The 23,591-nt window shown below is 42.7% G+C and overlaps 1 protein-coding gene across 1 annotated transcript in view; it reads right to left on the bottom strand.

The window, feature by feature from the left end:
* Positions 1-3,780: 3,780 nt before the first annotated feature.
* LOC122734193 (P2X purinoceptor 7-like) overlaps positions 3,781-23,591 on the bottom strand; it is a 44,506-nt gene continuing 24,695 nt past the window's right edge. Inside the window, exons 6-13 of the mRNA XM_043974938.1 lie at positions 20,839-20,919; positions 20,600-20,729; positions 18,225-18,361; positions 13,362-13,452; positions 11,463-11,528; positions 10,270-10,419; positions 8,603-8,704; positions 3,781-6,060 (exon numbers count right to left, since the gene is read on the bottom strand). Coding sequence (XP_043830873.1) covers positions 5,530-6,060; positions 8,603-8,704; positions 10,270-10,419; positions 11,463-11,528; positions 13,362-13,452; positions 18,225-18,361; positions 20,600-20,729; positions 20,839-20,919 — 1,288 coding nt within the window. The 3' untranslated portion in view covers positions 3,781-5,529. The remainder of the gene's footprint in view (positions 6,061-8,602; positions 8,705-10,269; positions 10,420-11,462; positions 11,529-13,361; positions 13,453-18,224; positions 18,362-20,599; positions 20,730-20,838; positions 20,920-23,591) is intronic.

Raw genomic sequence — 23,591 nt, 5'->3', positions numbered from 1 at the left:
TGCCCATTATGAAACTGATCTACCTTTTGACCCAGCAATACCACTTTTAGGTCTGTTTCCCAAGGTGATCAGGAAAAGGGAAAAGAGCCTATATGTTCTAAAACATTTACAGCAGATCTTTTTATGTGGACAAAGAATTGGAAATGGAGGGGATGCCCGTTAATTGGGGAATGGCTGGACAAGCTGTGGTATATGAATGTAACGGACTACTATTGTGCTATAAGAAATGATGAGCAGGCTGTTTTTAGAAAAACAACAACATAGAAAGACTTGCATGAAATAACGAAGAGTGAGATGAGCAGAACCAAGAGAATGTTGTACACAATAACAGCAATATTGTTAGAAGACTTACTGTGAATGACTAAGCTATTCTGAGTAAAATTATCATTCATATCGACTATCAAAAGCTTATGAAGGGAAATGCTATCCACCTCCAGAGAAAGAACTGATAAATAGGAGAACATATTGTACAGTTTCACATCTATATTTGTATCAGATGCTGGCCTTTGCTAATGTCGGGCTGGGAAGTAAGGAGGGAGACTACTCAGAACTCAAAATGTAACAAAAAAATACAATTCTTTAAAAAAAGAAATTACATGAAGATGAAGTTCTGGGACCTCCCACTCTGGGGGCATTTGGATACTAACATGGGAGAATAATACGGCAGACTTCATAGAGCAAATAATTTCCAGATACAGCCTAGTTTCCAAAAATATCACAGAATATAGTATCTCATTCTCCAAGAGAATCTGGCCCAATTAGTTTAATTCCTGAGTTTGACTCCAGATAAAATCCTATTTATGAAAGGCTCCTTCACAATGCCTTTTATTATTGGTTTTTTTTTTGTTTTTGTTTTTTTGCGGGGCAATGGGGGTTAAGTGACTTGCCCAGGGTCACACAGCTAGTAAGTGTCAAGTGTCTGAGGCTGGATTTGAACTCAGGTCCTCCTGAATCCAGGGCTGGTGCTTTATCCACTGCACCACCTAGCTGCCCCGATGCCTTTTATTATTAAAATACAGAGCTGCTCATTTCAAAAAGCCATCCATGGTTATGGTTGTTATTTTCGTTGATTTGACTTCACTCGTTATCTTTGTTACAAGGGAGGGGTCAGTCTTTGAGTGCGGCAGCAGGAAGGAAGCTGGGTCTCGAGAGGATTGCAGAAACAAAAGTCATCCCAAAAATGTATTTTGGAAAACCCCAGACATTTAAAAACGATTCATCTTGAAACACAGGCATGATTCAATTGCAGGTCCCCAATCTCAGTCATACATACATTGGACCTTGTGGAGAGAGCACTGGCCCTGGAGTCAAGAGGACCTGAGTTCAAATCTCACCTCAGATACTTACTAGCTGTGTGACCCCGGGCAAGTCACTTAACCCCAATTACCTCAAACATCCAGGGCCATTTCCAGTCATCCTGATGCATATCTTGCCACTGGATCCGGATGGCTCTGGAGGAGAGAGTGAGGTTGGTGACTTTGCACAGCCCTCCCTCACTTAAATCCAATTCAGGGCAAGTCATGACATCACCTGATGCCATGGTCCTCTTCTAGAATGAAGGACAAACAACAACAACAATACTCATCTCAAAAATCATTAGGGTGGTCAGTATTTCTTTTTTTTTTTTTTTGCGGGGCAATGGGGGTTAAGTGACTTGCCCAGGGTCACACAGCTAGTAAGTGTCAAGTGTCTGAGGCCAGATTTGAACCCAGGTACTCCTGAATCCAAGGCTGGTGCTTTATCCACTGCGCCACCTAGCTGCCCCTGGCGGTCAGTATTTCTTGAAACATAGTGCTGTCCAAAGGAAAGATAAGACTTGGAGCTGGAAGCAATCTTAGAAACCATCAATCCAATTCCCTTCCCCACCTCCCATCTCCATTTTGCAGGTGAAAAAATTGTAGCCATAAAAGGCAAAATGATTTGCCTTTGGTCACACAGCTAAGTGTCTGAGTCAGGATTTGAATTTAAGTCCTCCTGCCCCTAAGCCCAGCATTCTATCCAATATGTCACACTGACAATACAGGTTGGGGGCAGCTAGGTGGCACAGTGGATAGAGCACCGGCCCTGGAGTCAGGAGTACCTGAGTTCAAATCCGGCCTCAGACACTTAACATTTACTAGCTGTGTGACCCTGGGCAAGTCACTTAATCCCAATTGCCTCACTAAAAAAACAAACAAAAAGACAATACAGGTTGGAAAACCCATGCTACTCTCAACCCTGGTGCAAAGAAACCTTACAGGAGGGATCTTGAGAACAGATGGCGTTTGGGACTATGTATCTTCCTCACCCTTCAAGTAGTTAGCCTTCAGGAAGGCTTTGTGTGGAAGGAGTCTCATTTTTATCTTAGGGATATTTGGGCTTTTCTATATTGTAGTAAATCTTATTGGCACAGAGGCACAAGATATTGAAGGCACAGAGGGAGGGTTTCTAGATCTTAAAAACAACACACTCTCTTTTTCACAGATGTGTATATAATACTGAGCTGGAGAAACCCAATGGGAAGGCCTTTTGATTTGAGGTCTTCTAAGAACAAGCCACCAGAGGCTTTACTGGAAATACTGAGAAGAAACTTGAACACTTGGCGACTCTATTTTTATTTTTATTTGTTTGTTTGTTTTGCAGGGCAATGAAGGTAAAGTGACTTGTCCAGGGTCACACAGCTAGTAAGTGTCAAGTGTGTGAGGTCAAATTTGAACTCAGGTCCTCTTGAATCCAGGGCCAATGCTTCATCCACTGTGCCACCTAGCTGCCCCTGACTTGACAGACTCTAGAACTAACTTAGAACAGGCAGATGCCTGGAGACAGTCTCTCCCCATCCCCCACCCCCACCCCCAGACCCATCCCCACCCCCGATCTTGCCCAAGCTTGGGATGATGAGACCTGGAATTCTGAAAAAAGTATAGATCATGCTACTTACTAATGAGGAACCAAAAGGAGGCAGCATGCATTGGAAAGAGCATTGATTGTGGAGTCAGTGGACATAGGTTCAAATCTCACCTCAGAAATCTGTGTGACCTTGGACAAGTCATTTAACAATTGTGAGCCTTAGTTTCCCCATCTGTAAAATGAAAGGATTCGACTAGATGTCCTCTGAGATTCCTTCTCACTCTGGGTCTGTCATCCATTAGGTTGTGAGCTCCTTGAGAGCAGGGACTATCTTTTGCCTCTCTTTCATCACCACTTAGCACTTGTGCATGGCACTGCGTAGGAGCTTAGTAAATATTTGTCGACTGACTCACTGACTGATTCTACAACCCTCTGAAGAAAACATAGGTCATACCACTTAGCACAGATTCAGTCCTTAGAAAGTGCGCCCAGGGGCAGCTAGGTGGTGCAGTGGATAAAGCACCGGCTCTGGATTCAGGAGGAACTGAGTTCAAATTCGGCCTCAGACACTTGACACTTACTAGCTGTGTGACCCTGGGCAAGTCACTTAACCCTCATTGCCCCACAAAAAAAAGAATGAAAGAAAGAAAGAAAGAAAGAAAGTGTGCCCAATTTAGAATCACAGGATCTGGCTTGGTCACTTACTACTTGTGTGATCTTAAGTTACTTTAACTCCCCAGACCTCAGTTTCCTGGTCCATAAAATGGAGAGCTTGGACTAGATAACTTCAGAGTTTCCCATCCCTTTCAATTTTTTTTGCGGGACAATGAGGGTTAAGTGACTTGCCCAGGGTCACGCAGCTAGTAAGTGTCAAGTGTCTGAGGCTAGATTTGAACTCGGGTCCTCCTGAATCCAAGGCCAGTGCTTTATCCACTGCGCCACCTAGATGCCCCCATCCCTTTCAATTTGATTTGATTCAACAATTCAAGTAGCATTTATTAAGCACGTGGTGCTCTTCTAGGCACTGGGGATGCAAGGACAAACATGAAAACTGTCCCTGCCCTCAAGAAGGTTATAGTCTACTGAAGGAAACAATATGCATATGGCGATGTAAGACTAAACATATACAAAGTCATATTAGTGGGTGAGGACTAACAACTGAGGGTGCATGGGGCTATTATCAAGAGAGGTCTCCTTGAGGAGGTGACATCTGGATTAAATCTTGAAGAAATCTAAGGTGCTACAAGAGGCAGAGAAAGCATCCTACATGTTAGGGACAGCCTGTCCAAAGATAGAAGACAGAGTGGCTTCTTCAGAACAGCAAGAAGCTCAGTATGGCTGGAATGTGAGAGCAGATGAGAGTAATGAGAAGTTAAGTTTTGGGGCAGCTAGGTGGTACAGGAGATAGAGCACCAGCCATGGAGTCTGGAGGACCTGAGTTCAAATATCACCTCAGACTCTCACTAGTTGTGTCACCCTGGGCAAGTCACTTTACCTTGATTGCTCTGAGAGAGAGAGAGACAGACAGACAGACAGACAGACACAGAGAGAGACGGACAGACAGACACAGAAGTGGTTCCCATGGAATGGTTGGAGAACACTTTGGGAGTTCATGATGATAGTCTATGACTTAAGCTGTAAGTAATTGTAAGAATATTATGAGTAGTATATTAAATTACTTTGGGGGCTCTCAACCCATTTTTGTTTTTTTTATAAAAAAAGGGGTGCATGGAACAAAAAAATAATGGAAACCACTGTCCTAGAGGGAAATGACAAGATCAGAGCCATACTTTAAGAATCTCAAATTGTCAAATGTATAGATAGATTGGAGTGGAGACTGGAGGCAGGGAGACCAATGGAGAGGCTATCGGTGTAGTCCAGGGAAGTGGTGATGAGGGTCTAAAGGAGGTGGGGTGACTATGGGAGAGGAGAGATGGTTACTTCCTGCTCATTTCCAAATGATGCCTCCTGACCATCCTCTTCATCACCATTCTATCAAACTTAGATTCTGCCTGTGGAATTCTGGGCTCAGGGGAACTTTTGCCTGATTTTGCCTGGAGCCGGGCTACTTACTGCCTGTCCATTTCCATCCCATGCCACAGCATGTGCATACCCCTCCCCTTCCTGCTCCCGATTTGTGTTGTCTTCCTAATTAGAATGTAAGTTCCTCAAGAGCCATCTTTTTTTCCCTGGTATTTGTATCCCTAGCACTTAGCACACAGTAAGTGTTTCTCCCTCCATTCATTCTGGAGATGGAATCAAAGGACAGTTTCTAACTCTATGAGCTCTTTAGACTTACATCTTTCACACTCTGTGCTGGTTACCACTATTATTCGTACATAATAAAAAGAAAAGTGTTCACCTTTGGGGCACATTTAACCTTTCCCCAAACATTTTCATTTATAGAGTCTTATTTTATCCTCAAAAGGTCTCTTTGGATTGGCAGGGCAGGTCTTCGTTATAATTTCCCAGATGAGGAAACTGAGGCACTAAATCTAAGTGCCTTGGCCATGGGGAGTCAGTCACCTTTCTAGAGGGATCTCGAACTTTCAAACCAGAGTTCTTTCTCCTAGGCCAGGCTGCTTCCTCCCTATACCTGCAGAGCTTCAAGGCAAGAAAGGCAGTATCCATACCCCAAGACTGGACCTCTCAGATCTCTTCCTCCCAGAAGTTAAAGAAGGTTAAAGATGAAAGGAGCCAATTTTAGTGGCTCTGGGGCTCCAAATATGTGTATGGGGCAGGGTTCTTGAAACCAGTGTACTTCCCATTCTGCTTGGGAAAATGATCACGGATCTTCCACCGGCAGCAACTGGGTAGGATGGAGAAGCTGGCCATGTCCTCAGAGCCAAAGCGCCAATCGATGTAGCGCTTGTAGGCACAGTGACGGAGCTGGTTGTTCAGGGCATCTGCATCCAGCTCCAGCAAGGGCTCTTGGTAGAGCAAAATGAAGCGCAGTGTGGACCTGGAGAGGACCAGCTCCTCAAATAGGGCTGAGGTGGTGATGCAGGGACCCTGCTCCCTCCGACAGCAGAGTTCCTCTATGAACTTCCTGCTTTCTGGGAGTTGGGATGGGCGGCAGTGTCCGCAGCGGCACCACTTGGGCTTTGCCTGGGATGAACGACTTGGCTCTTCTTTAAGAAGCTGCATTTCTTCTGCAGATACAGGACTGAGGCTGGCATCAGGATGTGGTGGTGGGGACAGCTTAGCCAAGTCTGTGAAATCTCTTCGGGGTCTCTGCAGAAGGCAAATTTCCAGATTTATTAGAAATGAATCTCTCTCTATATCTCTATATCTATATCTCTATACACACATATTTATGTATATATGTATATATATATCTATACACACACACACACACACATATATATATATATATATATATATACATACATACATACACACACACACACACACACACAACTCAAGACCCTACCTCAAGTCTCTCCCCATTCCAGCCTATCTCCCACTCAGCTTCCAGGGTGATTTTTCTAAAGTGTAGGTCTGACTATGTCACCTCCTTATTCTATGAACCTCAATGGCTCCCTATCACCTTCAGGATCAAAAACAAACTTCCATGATTGGCATTTCAAGCTCTTCATAATCAGGCTTCTCCCTTTCCATCTGCCTTACCTACAATCTAGTTCTAGTTCTAGTCAGTCACATTTGCTTAAAGATGTTTCCCCCAATGCTTCTTGTACTGGTTGTTCCCAATGCTTGGAATGCATCCCTCCTCACCTCTACCTCTTAATTTTCCTTTGAAGGTTCCAATAAAATCCTACCTTCTGTAGCAGGCTTTTCCCAGTCCCCCGACTTCTAAAGCCTTCCTCTTCCAATTGATTACCTCTCATCTACTCCACATTTATCTTGTATGTGCCCAATTCTTTTCAAGTTGCCTCTTTTCATTAAAATGGAAGCTTCCTGAGGCCAGGGATTGTTTTTTGCATAGTGTCTAGCACACTGACACACTGATTTTACCTTTCAGGGCTCTAGGTGACTCTCTAAGATGATAAGTTGCTGATAAAGTACCTGCCTACACTGGTGGAAGAAGATACCTACACAAGTCTATTCCTAATCTTATTCACCAGACTGGGGATACGAATACAAAAAATGGAAAAACCCTCTGCTTTAGAGAAAGTTACATTCTAATTATACATTTGTTGTCATTCAGTCGTTTTCAGTCGTGTCTGACTCTTCTTGACCCCGTTTGGGGTTTTCTTGGCAAAGACATTAGAGTGGCTCTAATTATGCATACATATACATATATGAATATATATACACACATATATATATATGTACATATGTATACATATGTCTGTGTGTTTATGTACTAAGTATATCTTTTCAGACCAGACCTGTGATTTCATTGCCAGAAGGTGTTTCTGAGGAAACCCCCTCTACCAATTCAGAGGAGAAGCTTCTCCATCACTGGGTCTTAGAGAATTGTCTCAAGCTGTGAGAGGTTAAGTGTCTGCTGTCCAGGGTCACACAGCCAGTTTTTTTTTTTTTTAGTGAGGCAATTGGGGTTAAGTGACTTGCCCAGGGTCACATAGCTACTAAGTGTTAAGTGTCTGAGGCTGGATTTGAACTCAGGTCCTCCTGACTCAGCAGTATTGGGAAATTGGAAGTGGTAAGATGTGGGCAGGGCAATTGGGAGAAGGATGGTAGCACCACTGATAGTGTAGGAAAGCTCCAACATGAGGAGAGGGCCTCTGAGGGCAGGACAATGCGTCTTTTTTTTTTTTTAAGTGAGGCAATTGGGGTTAAGTGACTTGCCCAGGGTCACACAGCTAGTAAGTGTTAAGTGTCTGAGGCCGGATTTGAACTCAGGTCCTCCTGACTCCAGGGCCGGTGCTCTATCCACTGCGCCACCTAGCCGCCCCCATGCGTCTTTTCTTTGGCGTCAGGAAGTGACATTGGCTTGTGGGAGGAAGAAGGGGGAGGCTGGCGCTCTGACTCGCTCTCTTTCGTGTAGACTCTGGTGGAGAGCGGAGCTAGGAATGCTCTCTCCCTTTAATAGACAGATGAATCAGGCCTTTCTCTCTCTCTTTACCAAAATCTTATTCTTCTTAATAAATGCTTAAAAGTCTAACTCTTGCTGAAGCTTATAATTTATTGGCGACCACTCATTAGATATTTTAGACGGTATAGCTAGAATTTTAGCACCTTACAATAGAAATAGGGAAGTTAGAAGGAAAGGCAGGGTTAGGGAAGAAGGGAGTGCTTTTTTGTACATAGGATCAGAGGCTTAGAGATGGAGGGGACCTCAGAAACCAACTAGTCCAGCTGCCTCATTTTACAGATGAAGAAACTGAGGCACAGAGGGGTTCAGTTCCTGGCCCAGGCTCTCACAACTAGTGAGTATCTAACTTTGAACTTCCTAATTCCAAGTTTAATGCTTTATCTAATATGCCACAGAAAGTGCTGTCAAGAAATACAGATGGACCCGTTCAACGAAGATCAACTCAAACAAAAATTATTAATGTCCTAATGGTAAAGACAATCTGTTTTTGCCAAGCAAGACTTCCCCACAAAGCACACACCCATACTTACATTCATCTAGTTCTAGACAACTTTATAACTATTTTTGGTGGAGGGAAAAGTAAACGCTAACATTTCTATAGTTGTCTAAGGTTTGCAAAGCACTTTACATATCCAGGGTGTCTCAAAAGTCTTAGTACAGGTTTATGGTTTCAAAAGCTTAAAACTTCTTTTCCTTGTCTGATGAAAGCCAATAAGCCAATCCCTAAGCACCATAAATACAAATGGTTTCACTTACTGGAACCTCTTCACCTTTCACTTCTTGCAAACTTTTCCCCAACAACTGTTTGTCCACCATCTGAATGTTGGGCTCATCCACAAAGGACACATACTTTAGAGTCTAGAAAAAAATAAAGAGAAGATAAAATGACTTCTTAATAATGATGATCTTGTAGTATAACAACATTATTTAAGGGAGGGAAGGAAGGGAGGGAGGAAAGGAAAGGAAAGGACAGGAAAGGAAAGGAAAGGAAAGGAAAGGAAAGGAAAGGAAAGGAAAGGAAAGGAAAGGAAAGGAAAGGAAAGGAAAAGGAAAGGAAAGGAAAGGAAAGGAAAGGAAAGGAAAGGAAAGGAAAGGAAAGGAAAGGAAAGGAAAGGAAAGGAAAGGAAAGGAAAGGAAAGGAAAGGAAAGGAAAAGGGAAGGGAGGGAAGGGAAGGGAAGAAGGGAAAGGAGGGAAGAAAGGAAGGAGGGAGGGAGGGAAGGAAGGAAGGAAGGAAAGAAAAGGGAAGGAGCAATGGAGGAGAGGAGAGGAGAGGAAAGGAAAGGAGGGAGGGAGCAAGGAAATAAGCATTTATTAAGTGTCTACTAAGTGCCAGGCAGTGTGCTAAGTAAAGTTTTACAAATAATGTTTCATTATTTAGGGGGGAGTATTATCTCTATCTTAACCTGGCAAAGGGCTCAGAGCAAAATAAGCCCTTGATAAATGATTGATTGATTGATTATCTGTCATAAACTGGGGCCCACTAGGGGTTAATTATTTTTGTCAATTCCACTTCAGCCATGAGCCAGAAATGGAACCCAGATCCCCTCTCAATCACAGAAATCTCCCACTGTACCACACTTTTGGAAGATCTCCTCCTTATGACCTAAATTAGCTTCATTCTCATGTATCCCTTAAAAACTTCTGAAATCATTTGTATTTTTTCAGCTACCAGTAATTTCTAATGTGAATAGTTCCAAAAGACTCACATATAGCAAAATAAAATATTATAAAATAAGTAGAACATTATAATATACTATAATAATAACAATATTACTATATTGTAAAATAAGACAAGAAACCTAAGTAATTTCATCTTATTTGGGGTCATAAACAAGTGGGGATTTTTGCACTGAAGATGAATGTCTCACAGTTTTTTTAAAGTGTGTACAATAGACAATGAATTGTGCATGGAGCAGCCTTGTAATGGAAAAGACAGCTATATTCTTGGGTGTTTGAAAAACAAAGCCATGCTCTGTCTGGGCTTTTTAAAGTTCCAGTTATATGGCTGTGAATAAGGAGAATAATGAAATTTCAAGCTGAAGGCTTGAATAGTAATTCTCTGGGCACTCATCCATGACTAGGGCTCAATGTGGCTGATTCTTGGCCAGTCGGCCCTTGACCAAATGACATAATCAGTGAAGTTTGTTGTCTCTGCCCCTTCATTCCCCATTTTGTTGTGATGAGGGGATTTCTTTTAAAGCCATAGCAGAGTCCTAAAAGAAAGTTGGCTGAGATCAGAAGAATAGTCTCCTGGCAATGGAGTGAAATTCAATGGCCCACAAAGGGGGTAGAACTCATACCTTGGGGACCATCAGCCTAGTACCTACTGACTTGATTTATTACTTTTTTTACTGAGTTGATCAATATCCAACATTATATTGACATTTGCATCATTAAGGGAAAGATGGCATCTGTCCCTTACCGGTTTGGGCTCCTCAATAGTCTCACACTTCTTCCTGTAGTAGTACTCGTTGACCCCACAGGGCTCACAGACTGGACAGCATCGATAAACATGAGATCGGCAACAGGTGCTTGAATATGTATCAATGAGAAAATCGATGAACACTGTGGCCTAGGGAATATGTAAAGAGGTTTGAGCTCTTCTTTTACGAAATAATCTTTGAACGTCTAGAAAATCAATTTGTGTAGCCGAGAGAGGGCTAGCCTTGGAATCAGGAAGACCTAGTTTTAAGTCCTCCCTCCAACTCTTACTAGCTGTAAATTCTCAGTGTCCCATGCAGCTCCCTATAACTACAGTCATTGTTTTGTAATAGTATTTTTATTTGCATGTAAAGATAGTTTTCAAAATTCATTTTTAAAAGATTTTGAGTTGCAAAATTTTTTCCTCCCCCCCCAAGATGGCATTCAATCTGATATAGGTTACATATGTGTAATCATGTTAAACATATTTCCACATGAGTCATGTTGTGAGAGAAGTAACAGGATAAAAGGAAAAACCATGGTAAAAAAAAAAAAACCACACACACAAAGAGTGAAAACAGTATGCTTTGATCTGACTTCAGACTCCATAGTTCTTTTTCTGGTTGTCAATAGCATTTTCTATCATGGGTCTTCTGGAATTGTCTTGGATTGTTGTGTTGCTGAGAAGTGCTAAGTCTATCATAGTTGATCATCATATAATGTTGCTGTTATTATCTACAACTATAATCTTAGCAAATTTAAGAGAAGTTGTTAATCTCCATTGGTGAAGGGAGTTTGTACACCCCTGTTTCCTAAACTGATGAGATCACGAACAAAACAAATCAAAGCATTAAAAAAGCACCACCAAGGGGCAGCTAGGTGGCACAGTGGATAGAGCACCGACCCTGGATTCAGGAGGACCTGAGTTCAAATTCGACCTCAGACACTTAACAATTACTAGCTGTGTGACCCTAGGCAAGTCACTTAACCCCAATTGCCTCACCAAAAAAACAAAAACAAAAACAAAAAAACCACACCACCTTATAGAAATGAGATACTTAGGAGCAGCTAGGTCAAATCTGGCCTCAGACACTTGACACTTACTAGCTGTGTGACCCTGGGCAAGTCACTTAACCCTCATTGCCCCTCAAAAAAGAAAAAGAAAAAGAAAAAAAAAAGAAATGAGATACTTACCAAACCAAAATAGGAGAGAGTTGAGCCGATATACACGACCATTTGGATAAAGTCAAATTTTCCTCCCTCAAACAAAATGGGACATATTAACTTAAACTTCAGAATGCAAGCAGTCACATGCTGACATTGTAACTGTCATTGATGGATGGCAGGGTGGAGATGCCTATTACATGGCAGAAATAAGGCATTGTGATTTGAGAGGCTCTTCTGATGGTGAGTACAATAAAATGGTGGCCACACTTCCTTTGATTAACGCTTGCCTACTGTTCATAAGCTCTGTTCCTGCATTCTACCTTAGGGTTGACCTTTGGTGTCTTCTGACCATAGCTGAACCCTCTAAAAATGGCTGAAGACTATTCCAGAATGATTACTTTTCAGTTAGAAGGTGAAGTTTCCAAGCTGGCTTCCTTTGGATCTAATAGCAAATGTCAGGAAGCATCTGTCTGGACAAATTCCTACTCATGTTTTTGTGGGGCTCTCAAAATCACAGAAGCATCGATCTAAAGTGGGAGTGTGGGGGCAGCTAGGTGGTGCAGTGGATAAAGCACCGGCCCTGGATTCAGGAGGACCTGAGTTCAAATCCAGCCTCAGACACTTGACACTTACTAGCTGTGTGACCCTGGGCAAGTCACTTAAACCTCACTGCCCCGCAAAAATTAAAAAAAAAAAAAAGTAAAAGTAAAGTGGGAGTGCTCTTCCTGAGGGCCAGGGACAGATTTTAGAAGGCCATGAACTTGGAATTTTTAATACTTTTATCATTATTATTCTTTTTTTAAAAAAATGAAAAGTTCTGAATTCTAAATTCTAACCCTCTCTCCCTTCCTCCCCTCCCTGAGAGGTAAGCAGTCAGATATGGGTTATACATGTGTGGCTGCCTACATTTCAATATTATTGTCATCTTCTATAATTTTAGGTACTTTATTTTACGTTTGTTGTTGTTCAGTCATTTTTCAGTTATGTCTGACTCTTTGTGACCCCATTTGAGGTTTTTCTTGGCAAAGATACTGACATGGTTTGCCATTCCTTTCTCTAGCTCATTTTCCAGATGAGGAAACTGAGGCAAACAGGGTTAAGTGACTTGCCCAGGGTCACACAGCTAGTAAGTGTCTGAGGCTGGCTTTGAACTCATGAAGATGAGTCTTCCTGATTTTAAACCCAGTACTCTATGCACTTCGCCATTTGGCTGCCCTAACCATAGGTCTGTTCCTTATCTATTGTGTGCCAATCATTGAGGATATAGAGAGAAATGCAAGACAGCACTTACTTTCAAGGAGCCCCATTCACATTAAATTACTGGTAAATAGGAAACACCTTTAACAAGAGTCCTTTGATGTAAATAAATAATAATCACCATCAGCTGAGTCTCTTAATGTGAATGCTAGCATTTTCCTGCTATTCCTACTGTAATTTTCAATTGACCTGTTCATAGACAGGACATTTCTTCCTCCTTGATCATTCTTCTACCTTCAAAATGCCAGGCAGCTAGGTGGTGCAGTGGATAAAGCACTGGCCCTGGAGTCAGGAGGACATGAGTTCAAATTCTAGCCTCAGACATTTTGAACTACTGTGTGACCCTGGGAAAGTTACTTAACCCTGATTGCCTCAAACATCTGGGGCCACCTCCAGTTGTCCTGATGTATATCTTGCCCCTGGAACCAGATGCCTCTGGAGGAGAGAGTGAGGTTGGTGACTTTGCACAGCCCCACTGCCCCTCCACACTTAAATCCAAATCACTACAAGTCATGACATCACCTCCCCATCTCTTTGAGAATGAGGGACAAACAACAACCTTCAAAATAAAAGGTACCTCCTCTGGCCCAGATTTACAGAGACCCTTCATTCCCCTGAGCAGTTTCAGGGATAATTGGGCACAGGGGTCGATGGTGGAGAGATGCTTACTGTGCCAAAGACCAGAATGTCAAAGCGGATTCCAAAAGCTTTGATCAGATTTCGTTTTTCTATATTTCCTTCCATATAATATCTGGCAAATCTGTAAGAGAGGAAGAATACACTGTTAGCAAAATATGAAAATTCTATTGAAGGGGGCAGCTAAATGGTGCAGTGGGTAGAGCACCGGCCCTGGATTCAGGAGGACCTGAGTTCAAATCCAGCCTCAGACACTTAACACTTACTAGCTGTGTGACCCTGGGCAAGTCACTTAACCCCAATTGCCTCACTAAAAAAAAAAAATTCTATTGATGAGGGGGGAAAGTCTGTCCTGCCTTGTTACATGCAAATTTCAAGCTAGAAGTAGTCTTAGTGGCCAACTAGACCAATTCCTTCATTTTACAGATGGGGAAACTGAGGCCCAGAGAGGTTAAATGACAGACTCCAAGCCAGCAAAGTGCAAGTCCTGGCGTGCACTGAAGGCTAAGGACTTTGGACACAGCCTTGGGGTCTGAAGATTGTTGGTCAGCAGCCTGGCAGCAGAGGAGGAACTTTCCAGCCAATGAAACCCTTTAATGACATCTGCTAAGTAAGAGTGGGATGCGGGGTGGGGGGAGGTGGAGAGGAAGATCCTCTTTAGTGGTAGCTGGAGGTCAAGTGGACAGAGCCCTGGGCCTGGAGTTAGGAAGATCTGAGTTCAAATCCAGTCTCAGACACTTATTAACTCTATGTGACCCTGGGCAAATCACTTACCCTCAGCTTGCTAAATTCCTTTAATTCTTAAATAGGGATAATAATAGACAATAATGGATCCTTTCCCACTCAGCTGCTTTCCTGGTCCTCCTGATCTCCAGAAACGTGTCACTCCCAAAGAGGAAACCAACTCCAAGGCTCGAAATCCTCAGCAAGTGCTGCTCCTGGGGTGTCTCTCTGTCTCTCTCTGTCTCTCTGTCTCTGTCTCTGTCTCTGTCTCTCTCTGTCTCAATGGAGAGGATGGGAAGGAGGGGAGGGGGCAGTGTGGACACCTGGGAACTCCTTCCTAAGCCTCCAGCATTTAAGGAAGGAGCCTAGAGAATCCTCATCACTTCCCACTTTGGCTGCTTTCCTGGACTTTGTCATTTCCAGAAACACATCATTCTGCAAGATGAAATCACAGCTCAGACACACCCTTGCTCAGATCATTTCCCACCCTGGCTACCCAACTCCGGAAATTTCCCCTCTCTTTTCAAGATCATGGTGAGCTCCTAGGGAACAGGGACAGTCTTTTGTTTTTCTTTGTAGCCCGAGTCCTTAGCATGGTGCCCAGCACATAGTAGGTGCTTAAAATGAGTTCATATAGGGAGATCACGAGAAATATACCCTCTGCTGGTATACAGAAAGAGAAAACTGAGAAACTTTGTTCTCCCTTCAGCTGTCACAAGGTCCCTTTACAACTTAGACTAAATCATGTGTTTGTGGCAGTCTGTAGTCAAGTGCGGCCCAATTTAAAATTCATTTCCTCTTTTTCTGTAATGATATGATCTATGTTCTCTAGCCCAGGGACTTATTTTTCTTGGCCCTACAAGAAATAAACACTATTCTTTTCTTTTGGTCCACCAGATTCATACCCTCTGAATAGATCAAGACCTGGCTTTGCCCATATAATAGTTATTGTGTGGGTAGGCTGTGAAATTTTGCTTTCAAGGGCCAGAGCATAAACACTTCTGTTTCTCTCTCTCTCTCTCTCTCTCTCTCTCTCTCTCTCTCTCTCTCTCTCTCTCTCTCTCTCTCTCTCTCTCTCTCTCTCTCTCTCTCCCTCTCTCCAATCTCCTCCTCTCCCTTCCATCTTCCCCTCAATTTTTCTCCTTTCTCTTCTTCCTCTTTCCCTCTACTTTCTCTCTCTCCTCTAATTTTCTTTTTCTCTCTCCCCACCCTCTTCTTCTTTCTCTTTCTCCCTACCTTTTCTTCTTGATCTTTCTCTATTTCCAACTCTCTCCCTGTTTCTTCTCCCTTCCCTCTCTCCATTTCTCTCCATCTTCTCTCTTACTCTCCTCTCTCTCTCTATTTCCTCTCTCACTCACTCCATCTCTTCTTTCATATTTCATACTCTCTCTATCTCTCTATATCCTCTCTCTGTATCTCATCTTGCTCTCTCTACATCTCTCACTACCTCTCTCCATCTCCTTTCTCACTCCCTCCATTTACCTTTTCATATTGTCTCTCACTTGTTCCACCTTTCTTTTCATACCCTCTCTCCATCTCTCTCCATCTTCCTTTATTCTCTCTCCCTCTCTTTCTCTTTCTATCTCTGTCTCCATCTCCTCTCTCATTTTCTCAATCTTTCATTCCATGTGTTCTTTTTTTTGGGGGGTGAGGCAATTGGGGTTAAGTGACTTGCCCAGAGTCACACAGCTAGTAAGTGTCAAGTGTCTGAGGCCGGATTTGAACTCAGGTCCTCCTGAATCCAGGGCCGGTGCTCTATCCACTGTGCCACCTAGCTGCCCCTCCATGTGTTCTTTCACTCTTTTCTCTCCACCTCTCTTCTTTTATATCCTCTCTCTTTTTCCATATCTCTCCAAGTAATAAGAGTTTCTGAATCCTATATCTCTGGGTCCTAAGCACTTTATAGAAATGAGAATATCTGAAGGGAAAGAGGGAAGAATTTGGAGGTGAGGTAAAGTATCACACGGGAGCCATAAGCCAAGAATCTTGGGTAGAAGATAATAAAGCACATGACTCTCTCTCTCTCTCTCTCTCTCTCTCTCTCTCTCCCTCCCTCCCTCCCTCCCTCCTCTCAATCCACTTACCCTCTTTCTTCTTTCTCCTCTTTTTCTCCCTCTTTCCCCCTCTCAGTCCAGTCCATTTTCCTTCTTTCCTCTCTCCCTCTTTCTTCTTTCTCCCCTTCTCTCCTGTCTTCCCCCTCTCAGTCCACTTTCCTTCTTTCTTCTCTTCCTGTCTCTTCCTCCTCACATCTTCCATCTCCCTCCCCCTTCCTCTCTGTCTCTCTACTCCCTGAGGATTTGGGGGAAAGCTTTTAAACTTTATATTTCTTCCTAAAAATAGCTTTTCAAAAACCTAACTGCCCAATGCATTAGAAAGAAATCTGATGGCTAAAGGTAAGCTGCATTCATTTCAACTAATAAAGCAGACAGAATTTAATAGCATTTTATGATTTTTTAAATTAATGGTTTCAATTATAAATATGTTAGGATGTGGAAATGAATGCAAAGCTAGTTTGGTAACTCCACACATTCTAGTGAAAGACAAATAGAGACTGCTAGTTTTGCCTTAGTCTCTTATTGACATACAAGCTGCTAGAGGAGCAACAAGGGACTGAGCCACAATGTGGGGGAGCAAACCTAGACCCGTCCCCATTACATTTTCTAAATAAATATTTTTATTTAAAGTTTTGAGTTCCAAAATTCTGTCTCTCCTTCCCTCCCTCCCCCTTCCCTGAGGCGGTAAGCAGTCAAATATGGCTTATACACATGCAATTACCTTTTGAGAAAAATCAATAAAGGAAGACACCCCATCTCAAGTATATGACATAACCTGCAGAGTCACACTGTAAGGAGATAGCCAAAAGAATGTAAGCTCCCTGAGGACAGGTATGAGTTAATTTTTGCCTTTGTATTCTCTGCGAGCCAGACACATAGTAGGTACTTAACACAATTTGGATTGAATAAAGTGGCTTTTCCTAACTTGTATGATTGTTTTAAGAAGAACTTTTGGGGGAAATCTTTCAGATGTCACCATTTTCTTTTTCTACAATACTTTCCTCCATCACTTTGTCAGTGAAATACATAATCTAATATTTAATTCTAAGTGAATATCAGTGATATAGCTGTTTCTGTTTTCCAGAGATCACAGCATCACCCTGGAGGCTAATGCTTTCAGGCTCAGCTTGGGGACTCAAAGGATATTTACTAATATCTAATGGCAGATTGCTCCTTATGGTTTCCCAATCTACTTTCTGCTGACCATTAGGCAATGTCTAATCATGCTTACTTTTTTCTGTAATGACCAAAAACTATTCAGCTGGAAGATGTAGCATTAAACACACACACACACACACACACACACACACACACACACACACACACACCACACTGTATGCCTCCCTCCATCTCCTGCCAGTTCACTAATTGTCCTTATTTTAGTGTTTTGAATTACAGAATTTAGAGCTGGAAGGGACTCAGAGATAATCCAGTGTCTCACCCATTTAGCAAGCATTTTTTTTTTGGGGGGTGAGGCAATTGGGGTTAAGTGACTTGCCTAGGGTCACACAGTTAGTAAGTGTTAAATGTCTGAGGCCAGATTTGAACTCAGGTCCTCCTGACTCCAGGGTCAGTGCTCTATCCACTGTGCCACCTAGCTGCCCCTAGTAAGCATTTTTAAGAGGTAAGTTTCTGGCATGTAATTTGTATAGAGAGGTACACAGGTAGAGCTGCTAGGTGGTGCCATAGTTCTGGGCTGGGAGTTGGCAAACTCATCTTCCTAAATTCAAATCTGGCTTCAGACCCTGAGCAAGTCACCTCACCCTGTTTGCCTCAGTTTCCTCATATGTAAAATGAATTGGAAGAGGAAATGGCAAACCACTCCAGTATCTCTGCCAAGAAAACCCCAAATAGGGTCATGGAGAATCGGACACAACTGAAACAACTAAACAACAACAAAAGATACATGGGTAGGTAGATGGATGGATGGATGGAAGGATGGATGGATGGATGGATGGATGGGTAGATGAGTGGATGGAGCATTTATTAAGTATTTACTATAAACCAGGCACCACACTAAGTGTTGGGGATCAATTTAGCATCTTGGTGTACCAGAAAATACTGACAAAATCCAGGAAAGCCAAATGCCTGCTATTAGTGACTTCTTGTAGGGCTTTACCTGAAGTTATAGCCAGGATATAAAGACTCGATGGCGGTCCTGTCATCAAGACGACGGAAACTATACTTTGGACGGCAGGAATGGAACCATGGGTCTAAGTTGCAGTGCCAGTAGATCTCAATGCCCATGATTCCACCCTGGAAACATGAAATGTGAGATAAAATTAAATACTTTAGGGCAAAGGTTTATTTCACTGTCATCAATGCTAGACCATAGCTTTGGTCAAAATGGTCTATGCTCTCCCACAAATGGCCTCAAGGTTTTCTATTATCCATACCTTTGCCCCTCTGTTCTTTTCCTGATGTGTCTTCCATCTTCCTCCCTGATTAGTTGAATTCTAGCCATCCTTTCAGACCCGACTCAAAACTTCCTGAACCTCCCACACACACAAGAAACACAGTCCAGTGACCCTCTCCTTCCAGTGGACTCCACTAGCACTCACTATCTACTCAGTTTATTTAATATCCATTGTTGTCTAATATCATTAGCTACCTTTCTTATTTGTGTATTTCCCATGTTTTCAACTCAATTCTAACATCCTTGAAGGGCAGGGAGTGTGTTTTATTCTCTACATTCTTTGTTCCCTATAGCAAAACTGGCTCCGGATAAAACTAGATGAGCCCTCATTGGGAATGTTATAATGGAATTCTTTTTTGTGGTAGGGTGTGGATCAGGAGACCTCAGAGACTCCTTCCAACTCTGAGATTCTGTGTCTCTGTGATTTAATGTTTGCTGATTGACACCTCACTTGAAGGTTAAAATTAGTTTGAGGTTCCTCAGTAGAACTCCGTTTGGGGCAGCTAGATGGTGCAATGGATAGAGCACCAGCCCTGAATTCAGAAGGACCTGAGTTCAAATCCGGCCTCAGACACTTGACACTTACTAGCTGTGTGACCCTGGGCAAGTCACTTAACCCTCATTGCTCTACCAAAAACAAACAAACAAACAAAACAAAACAGTAGAACTCCGTTTAAACAAAGTGAATTGAACATACATGGCTGAGTATTGGGACAGCTAGGTGGCACCATAGTGGATAGAGTGCCAGGCCTGGTATCAAGACAATTCATTTTCCTGAATTCAAATCTGACTTCAGACATATACTAGCTGTGTGACCCTGGGCAAGTCACTTCACCCTGCTTGCATCAGTTTCCTCACATAGAAAATGAGCTAGAGAAGGAAATGGCAAAGCACTCCAGTATCTTTGCCAAGAAAATCTCAAAAGGGGTCACAGTCAGATACAACTGAAAAACAACTCAACAACAGCAGCAACTGCTCATTGTTTAGAATGAGGATCTTATTTCATGTGTCAGCTCTATATTAGTGGATAAGTTTGTTCAGTCATTTTTCAGTCGTGTCTGACTCTTCATGACCCCATTTGGGGTTTTCTTGGCAAAGACACTGCAGTAGTTCATCATTTCCTTCTCCAGCTCATTTTACCAGTGAGGAAACTTAGGCAAAGAAGGTTAAGTGACTCACACAGGGTCACACAGCTAGGAATTGTCTGAGGCCAGGTTTTTCCTCAGGTCCTCCAGATTCCAGGGCCTGCACTCTGTCCACTATACCATGTAGCTGCAAAGGATCCCAGCTGGACATAGAGGAAGATACTGGCCCCATCAAGCAATCAATAAACATTTATTAGGCACCTACTATATAACAAACACCTATTCTAGGTGCTGGGGATATAAGGCCAAAAGCCAAATAGTCTGTGCCATCATAGAGCTAATGTCCTAATATATCCTAATTCTGGAGAAACTACCAGTCTCCAAATCCCTTAGTTTTTGTATTATAAGGAAAGGATGTGATGTCCAGTCTTAAGAATAAATGGATGTGGGGGGCAGCTAGATGGCGCAGTGGTTAAAGTGCTGGCCCTGGATTCAGGAGTACCTGAGTTCAAATCCAGCCTCAGACACTTAACACTTACTAGCTGTGTGACCCTGGGCAAGTCACTTAACCCCCATTGCCCCGCAAAAAAAAAAAAGAATAAATGGATGTGGGGCAGCTAGGTGTCTCAGTGGATAGAGCACTGGCCCTGGAGTCAGGAGTACTTGAGTTCAAATTCGGCCTCAGACACTTAACACTTACTAGCTGTGTGACCTTGGGCAAGTCACTTAACCCCAACTGCCTCACAAAAAAAAAGAATAAATGGATGGAAGGGCAGCTAGGTGGCACAGTAGATATAGCACTGACCTTGGATTCAGAAGGACCTGAGTTCAAATCCGGCCTCAGACACTTGACACTAGCTGTGTGACCCTGGGCAAGTCACTCAAACCTCATTGCCCCACCAAAAAAACCAAAACCTCTTTTAAGGGTCTTTTAAGGTGAGAAATCCCATGCAGAGGTACCCTTCTTTGCCAAAAAGAAATGGTTTTGCTTACCTGCACAGCCACATCAGAAAAATTTTCCCCTACTTCTTGGAAGATATCTCCTAGCCGGAAGATTGGACACTGAGGATTCTTAGTCTTATGAAATGTACAAGTAATATTGATTCCTGGTAGAATGTTTCTTCTGAAAAAAAAGGAGTTCTAATTTTAGAAGAAGGAAAACAAAACCATTTTCATTAAAAAGTTGCGTTCGCCTCATTTCGGGGGCTGAGGCAGTAACTTAGAACACTTACGTGGTATAATTGTGGCCTGGGAAATCAATGTTGTTCTTTATGAGCAAAGTGAAGTTTTCTGCACTAATTAGGAGAGCTGGCCTGGGAGGAAGAAACAGAATATGGGTAGTAATGACCGTGGACCTACTCCAAATCTCAAAATCTTTGACAAAGTGGCAAAAGGTTTATTTAAGCCATTCCTATGAGGAGCTGAGAGAAGAAGGTTAACGAGATGGTCTCAGTCTGGTAGGGAGATGTGGCAAACACAGAAAGAAACATAATACAAAATGATCTTTGGAAAATCCACAAGAGAAGTCCCAACCAAGTGGTTTATGAGATCTAAGATGAGAAGGATCATTATGGACTGGAGGCATGGGGGATGGTGAAGGGCATATGCTTCAAGGAGAACTAGGTCTGCAAAGAAAATATCTAGAATTGCCTAACGGGATCATGAACTTAGAACTGGAAGGGACCTTAGAAGCCATCTAGTAAACCCCCTTCATTTTACAGATGAAGAAACTGAGGCTCAGGATAGAGGATAGAGAAAATCCTCCTCTCTGTTTCTGACCCCCACCCCAAGAGGTAAGACAATATTCCCTTTCAGGGACCAGGTTCTAGCTCTATGGATTTTTGCCCCCTAAAGTCTTGTGGAATTGTAGAGTTTAGGATTTTTTTTATGGGGCAATGAGGGTCAAGTGACTTGCCCAAGGTCACACAGCTAGTAAGTGTCAAGTGTCTGAGGCTGAATTTGAACTCAGGTCCTCCTGAATCCAGGGTTGGTGCTCTATCCACTGTGCCACCTAGCTGCCCCATAGAGTTTAGGATTGATTGATTTGCCAAAAAATCTTTAAAATCCTATACAAAAGGGTTCTACTTAAAGTGTTTGGAGTAGGGTGTTTTCTCTCATCTTCTTGACATTTCATGGATTCCATTTAACCCTATGTGCTGCCAGTCAGTTACCCCTATCGCTCAAGATAAACATAAACAAAAGTTCTGCTGGGCATACTTACTTAATCATTCAATAAGTCTCCACTTATATGAGAGAATAAGATTTAAGTAGAACTGTGTGCCTGGGATTATGGGTACCAAATATCCAGATGGAAGCTGAAAATTTTCAGTCAAAAATATGGTTGTTTGGGATTTCAAAGGTGCCTGGCAGACAGTCAAGAAGTAGCAAAGAGCTAATTGGTGAACACTTGATTTAAATGTGTTACCTGAGAATTCTCAATGCATTGAAAATTATTGCTATTTCAGAGGTATTTCAGAGTTATGAATCTCAGCTACAGTCTTTGAAATCAGGGGATGTTGCATTAGTTTTAATAACAATGGCAGAATGAGAGCTTCCCTTTAACTGACTCATTACGAAGAATGAAAAATCATTTGTAAAATAAATTGTAGTTTACAATGCCAAAAAGAATTGTAGAGCTCAGCCTTTTTTTTTTTTTTTGCGGGGCAATGAGAGTTAAGTGACTTGCCCAGGGTCACACAGCTAGTAAGTGTCAAGTGTCTGAGGCTGGATTTGAACTCAGGTCCTCCTGAATCCAGGGCCGGTGCTTTATCCACTTTGCCACCTAGCTTCCCCGAAGCGCAACCTTTTAAGGGACTACCAGGGATTGGTGCGACTATTCTTCCTTGAGCCAAGGCCAATCACCCCTTCCCATTCAAAAAAGAAAACAGCTTCACATTCAATGAAGGGATGCAGTGTGTAGAATCATCTTTAAAGTTAAACATTTCATTCTCTGTCCCCAGTATTCTGTAATGACATCCTGGGTTTCCTGGGTTTCTTGGGTTGGGGGTTAAGAAAGGTCAGAGACCAACTCCCTACCTCTGTCTTCTCAGATGTTTTCCTCAGGAGAATGAAATTTTCCCTAAACCCCAACCACCACCACCACCATCACCATTGTACAGGTATGAATGGGTAACTCCCTGTCTATTAGTTATCCTGTACTCCTTTGACATGACCATCTCTTAATAACTGAGTCTAGAGCCTTTGATCTACTTTTTCTCTGTGATGGTAGAGCACAGTGATCTGATACCCAGAGAGCTGATGATGGAGGAAATAAGTAGTAGGTGAGGCAGTCTAATTGGTACCCAGGAAGCTGTTGGTAGAGAGCAGGGATGTGACTGCTGGATAATAAGAGAGAAGAGGCAGTGTGCATTAACTGGAGAGTGGGATGGAGCATTTGGCCTGTGGCACTAAGGGTGGTCTTGTCTCTTTGGATTTATGCTTTCCACTTTTTTTGTTTGTTTGTTTGTTTGCAAGGCAGTGGGGGTTAAGTGACTTGCCCAGGGTCACACAGCTAGTAAGTGTCAAGTGTCTGAGGCCAGATTTGAACTCAGATACTCCTGAATCCAGGGCCATGCTTTATCCACTGTGCCACCTAGCTGCCCCCACTTTCCACTCTTATATTAGGTTCCCCCATAATCTGACTTTGGCTCTACTTGGAATCTTACAGAGTACTCCAAAGAGGTTATGGTTATGTCCCATGCCCACAGAATAGAAAGGAATCCAGTGGCCACATCCCCCAGAGTCATCTCTTCTCCCAATTGATCCAATTTCCAATGTGGACTTAAGGCTACTCGTCATCTTGGGTACCCTCCTTTGGACACCAGGGTCACACAGCTACTAAGGGTAAGGCAGGATTTGAATCCAGGTCTTCCTGATTCTAGGTCTAGTGCTTTATCTATTACATTCCAGTGGCTCTACCTTTCCTGGGTTCCACCTTTTGTGTTAAGCAGCCTCTGGGTTAGCACTAGTATAACACTAGCTGTGC

The sequence above is a fragment of the Dromiciops gliroides genome, chromosome 1 (assembly GCF_019393635.1).
Source record: "Dromiciops gliroides isolate mDroGli1 chromosome 1, mDroGli1.pri, whole genome shotgun sequence".
NCBI lineage: Eukaryota > Metazoa > Chordata > Mammalia > Microbiotheria > Microbiotheriidae > Dromiciops > Dromiciops gliroides.
The sequence above is the reverse complement of the archived record's forward strand: the minus strand, read 5'-3'. Positions and strand labels throughout refer to the sequence as shown.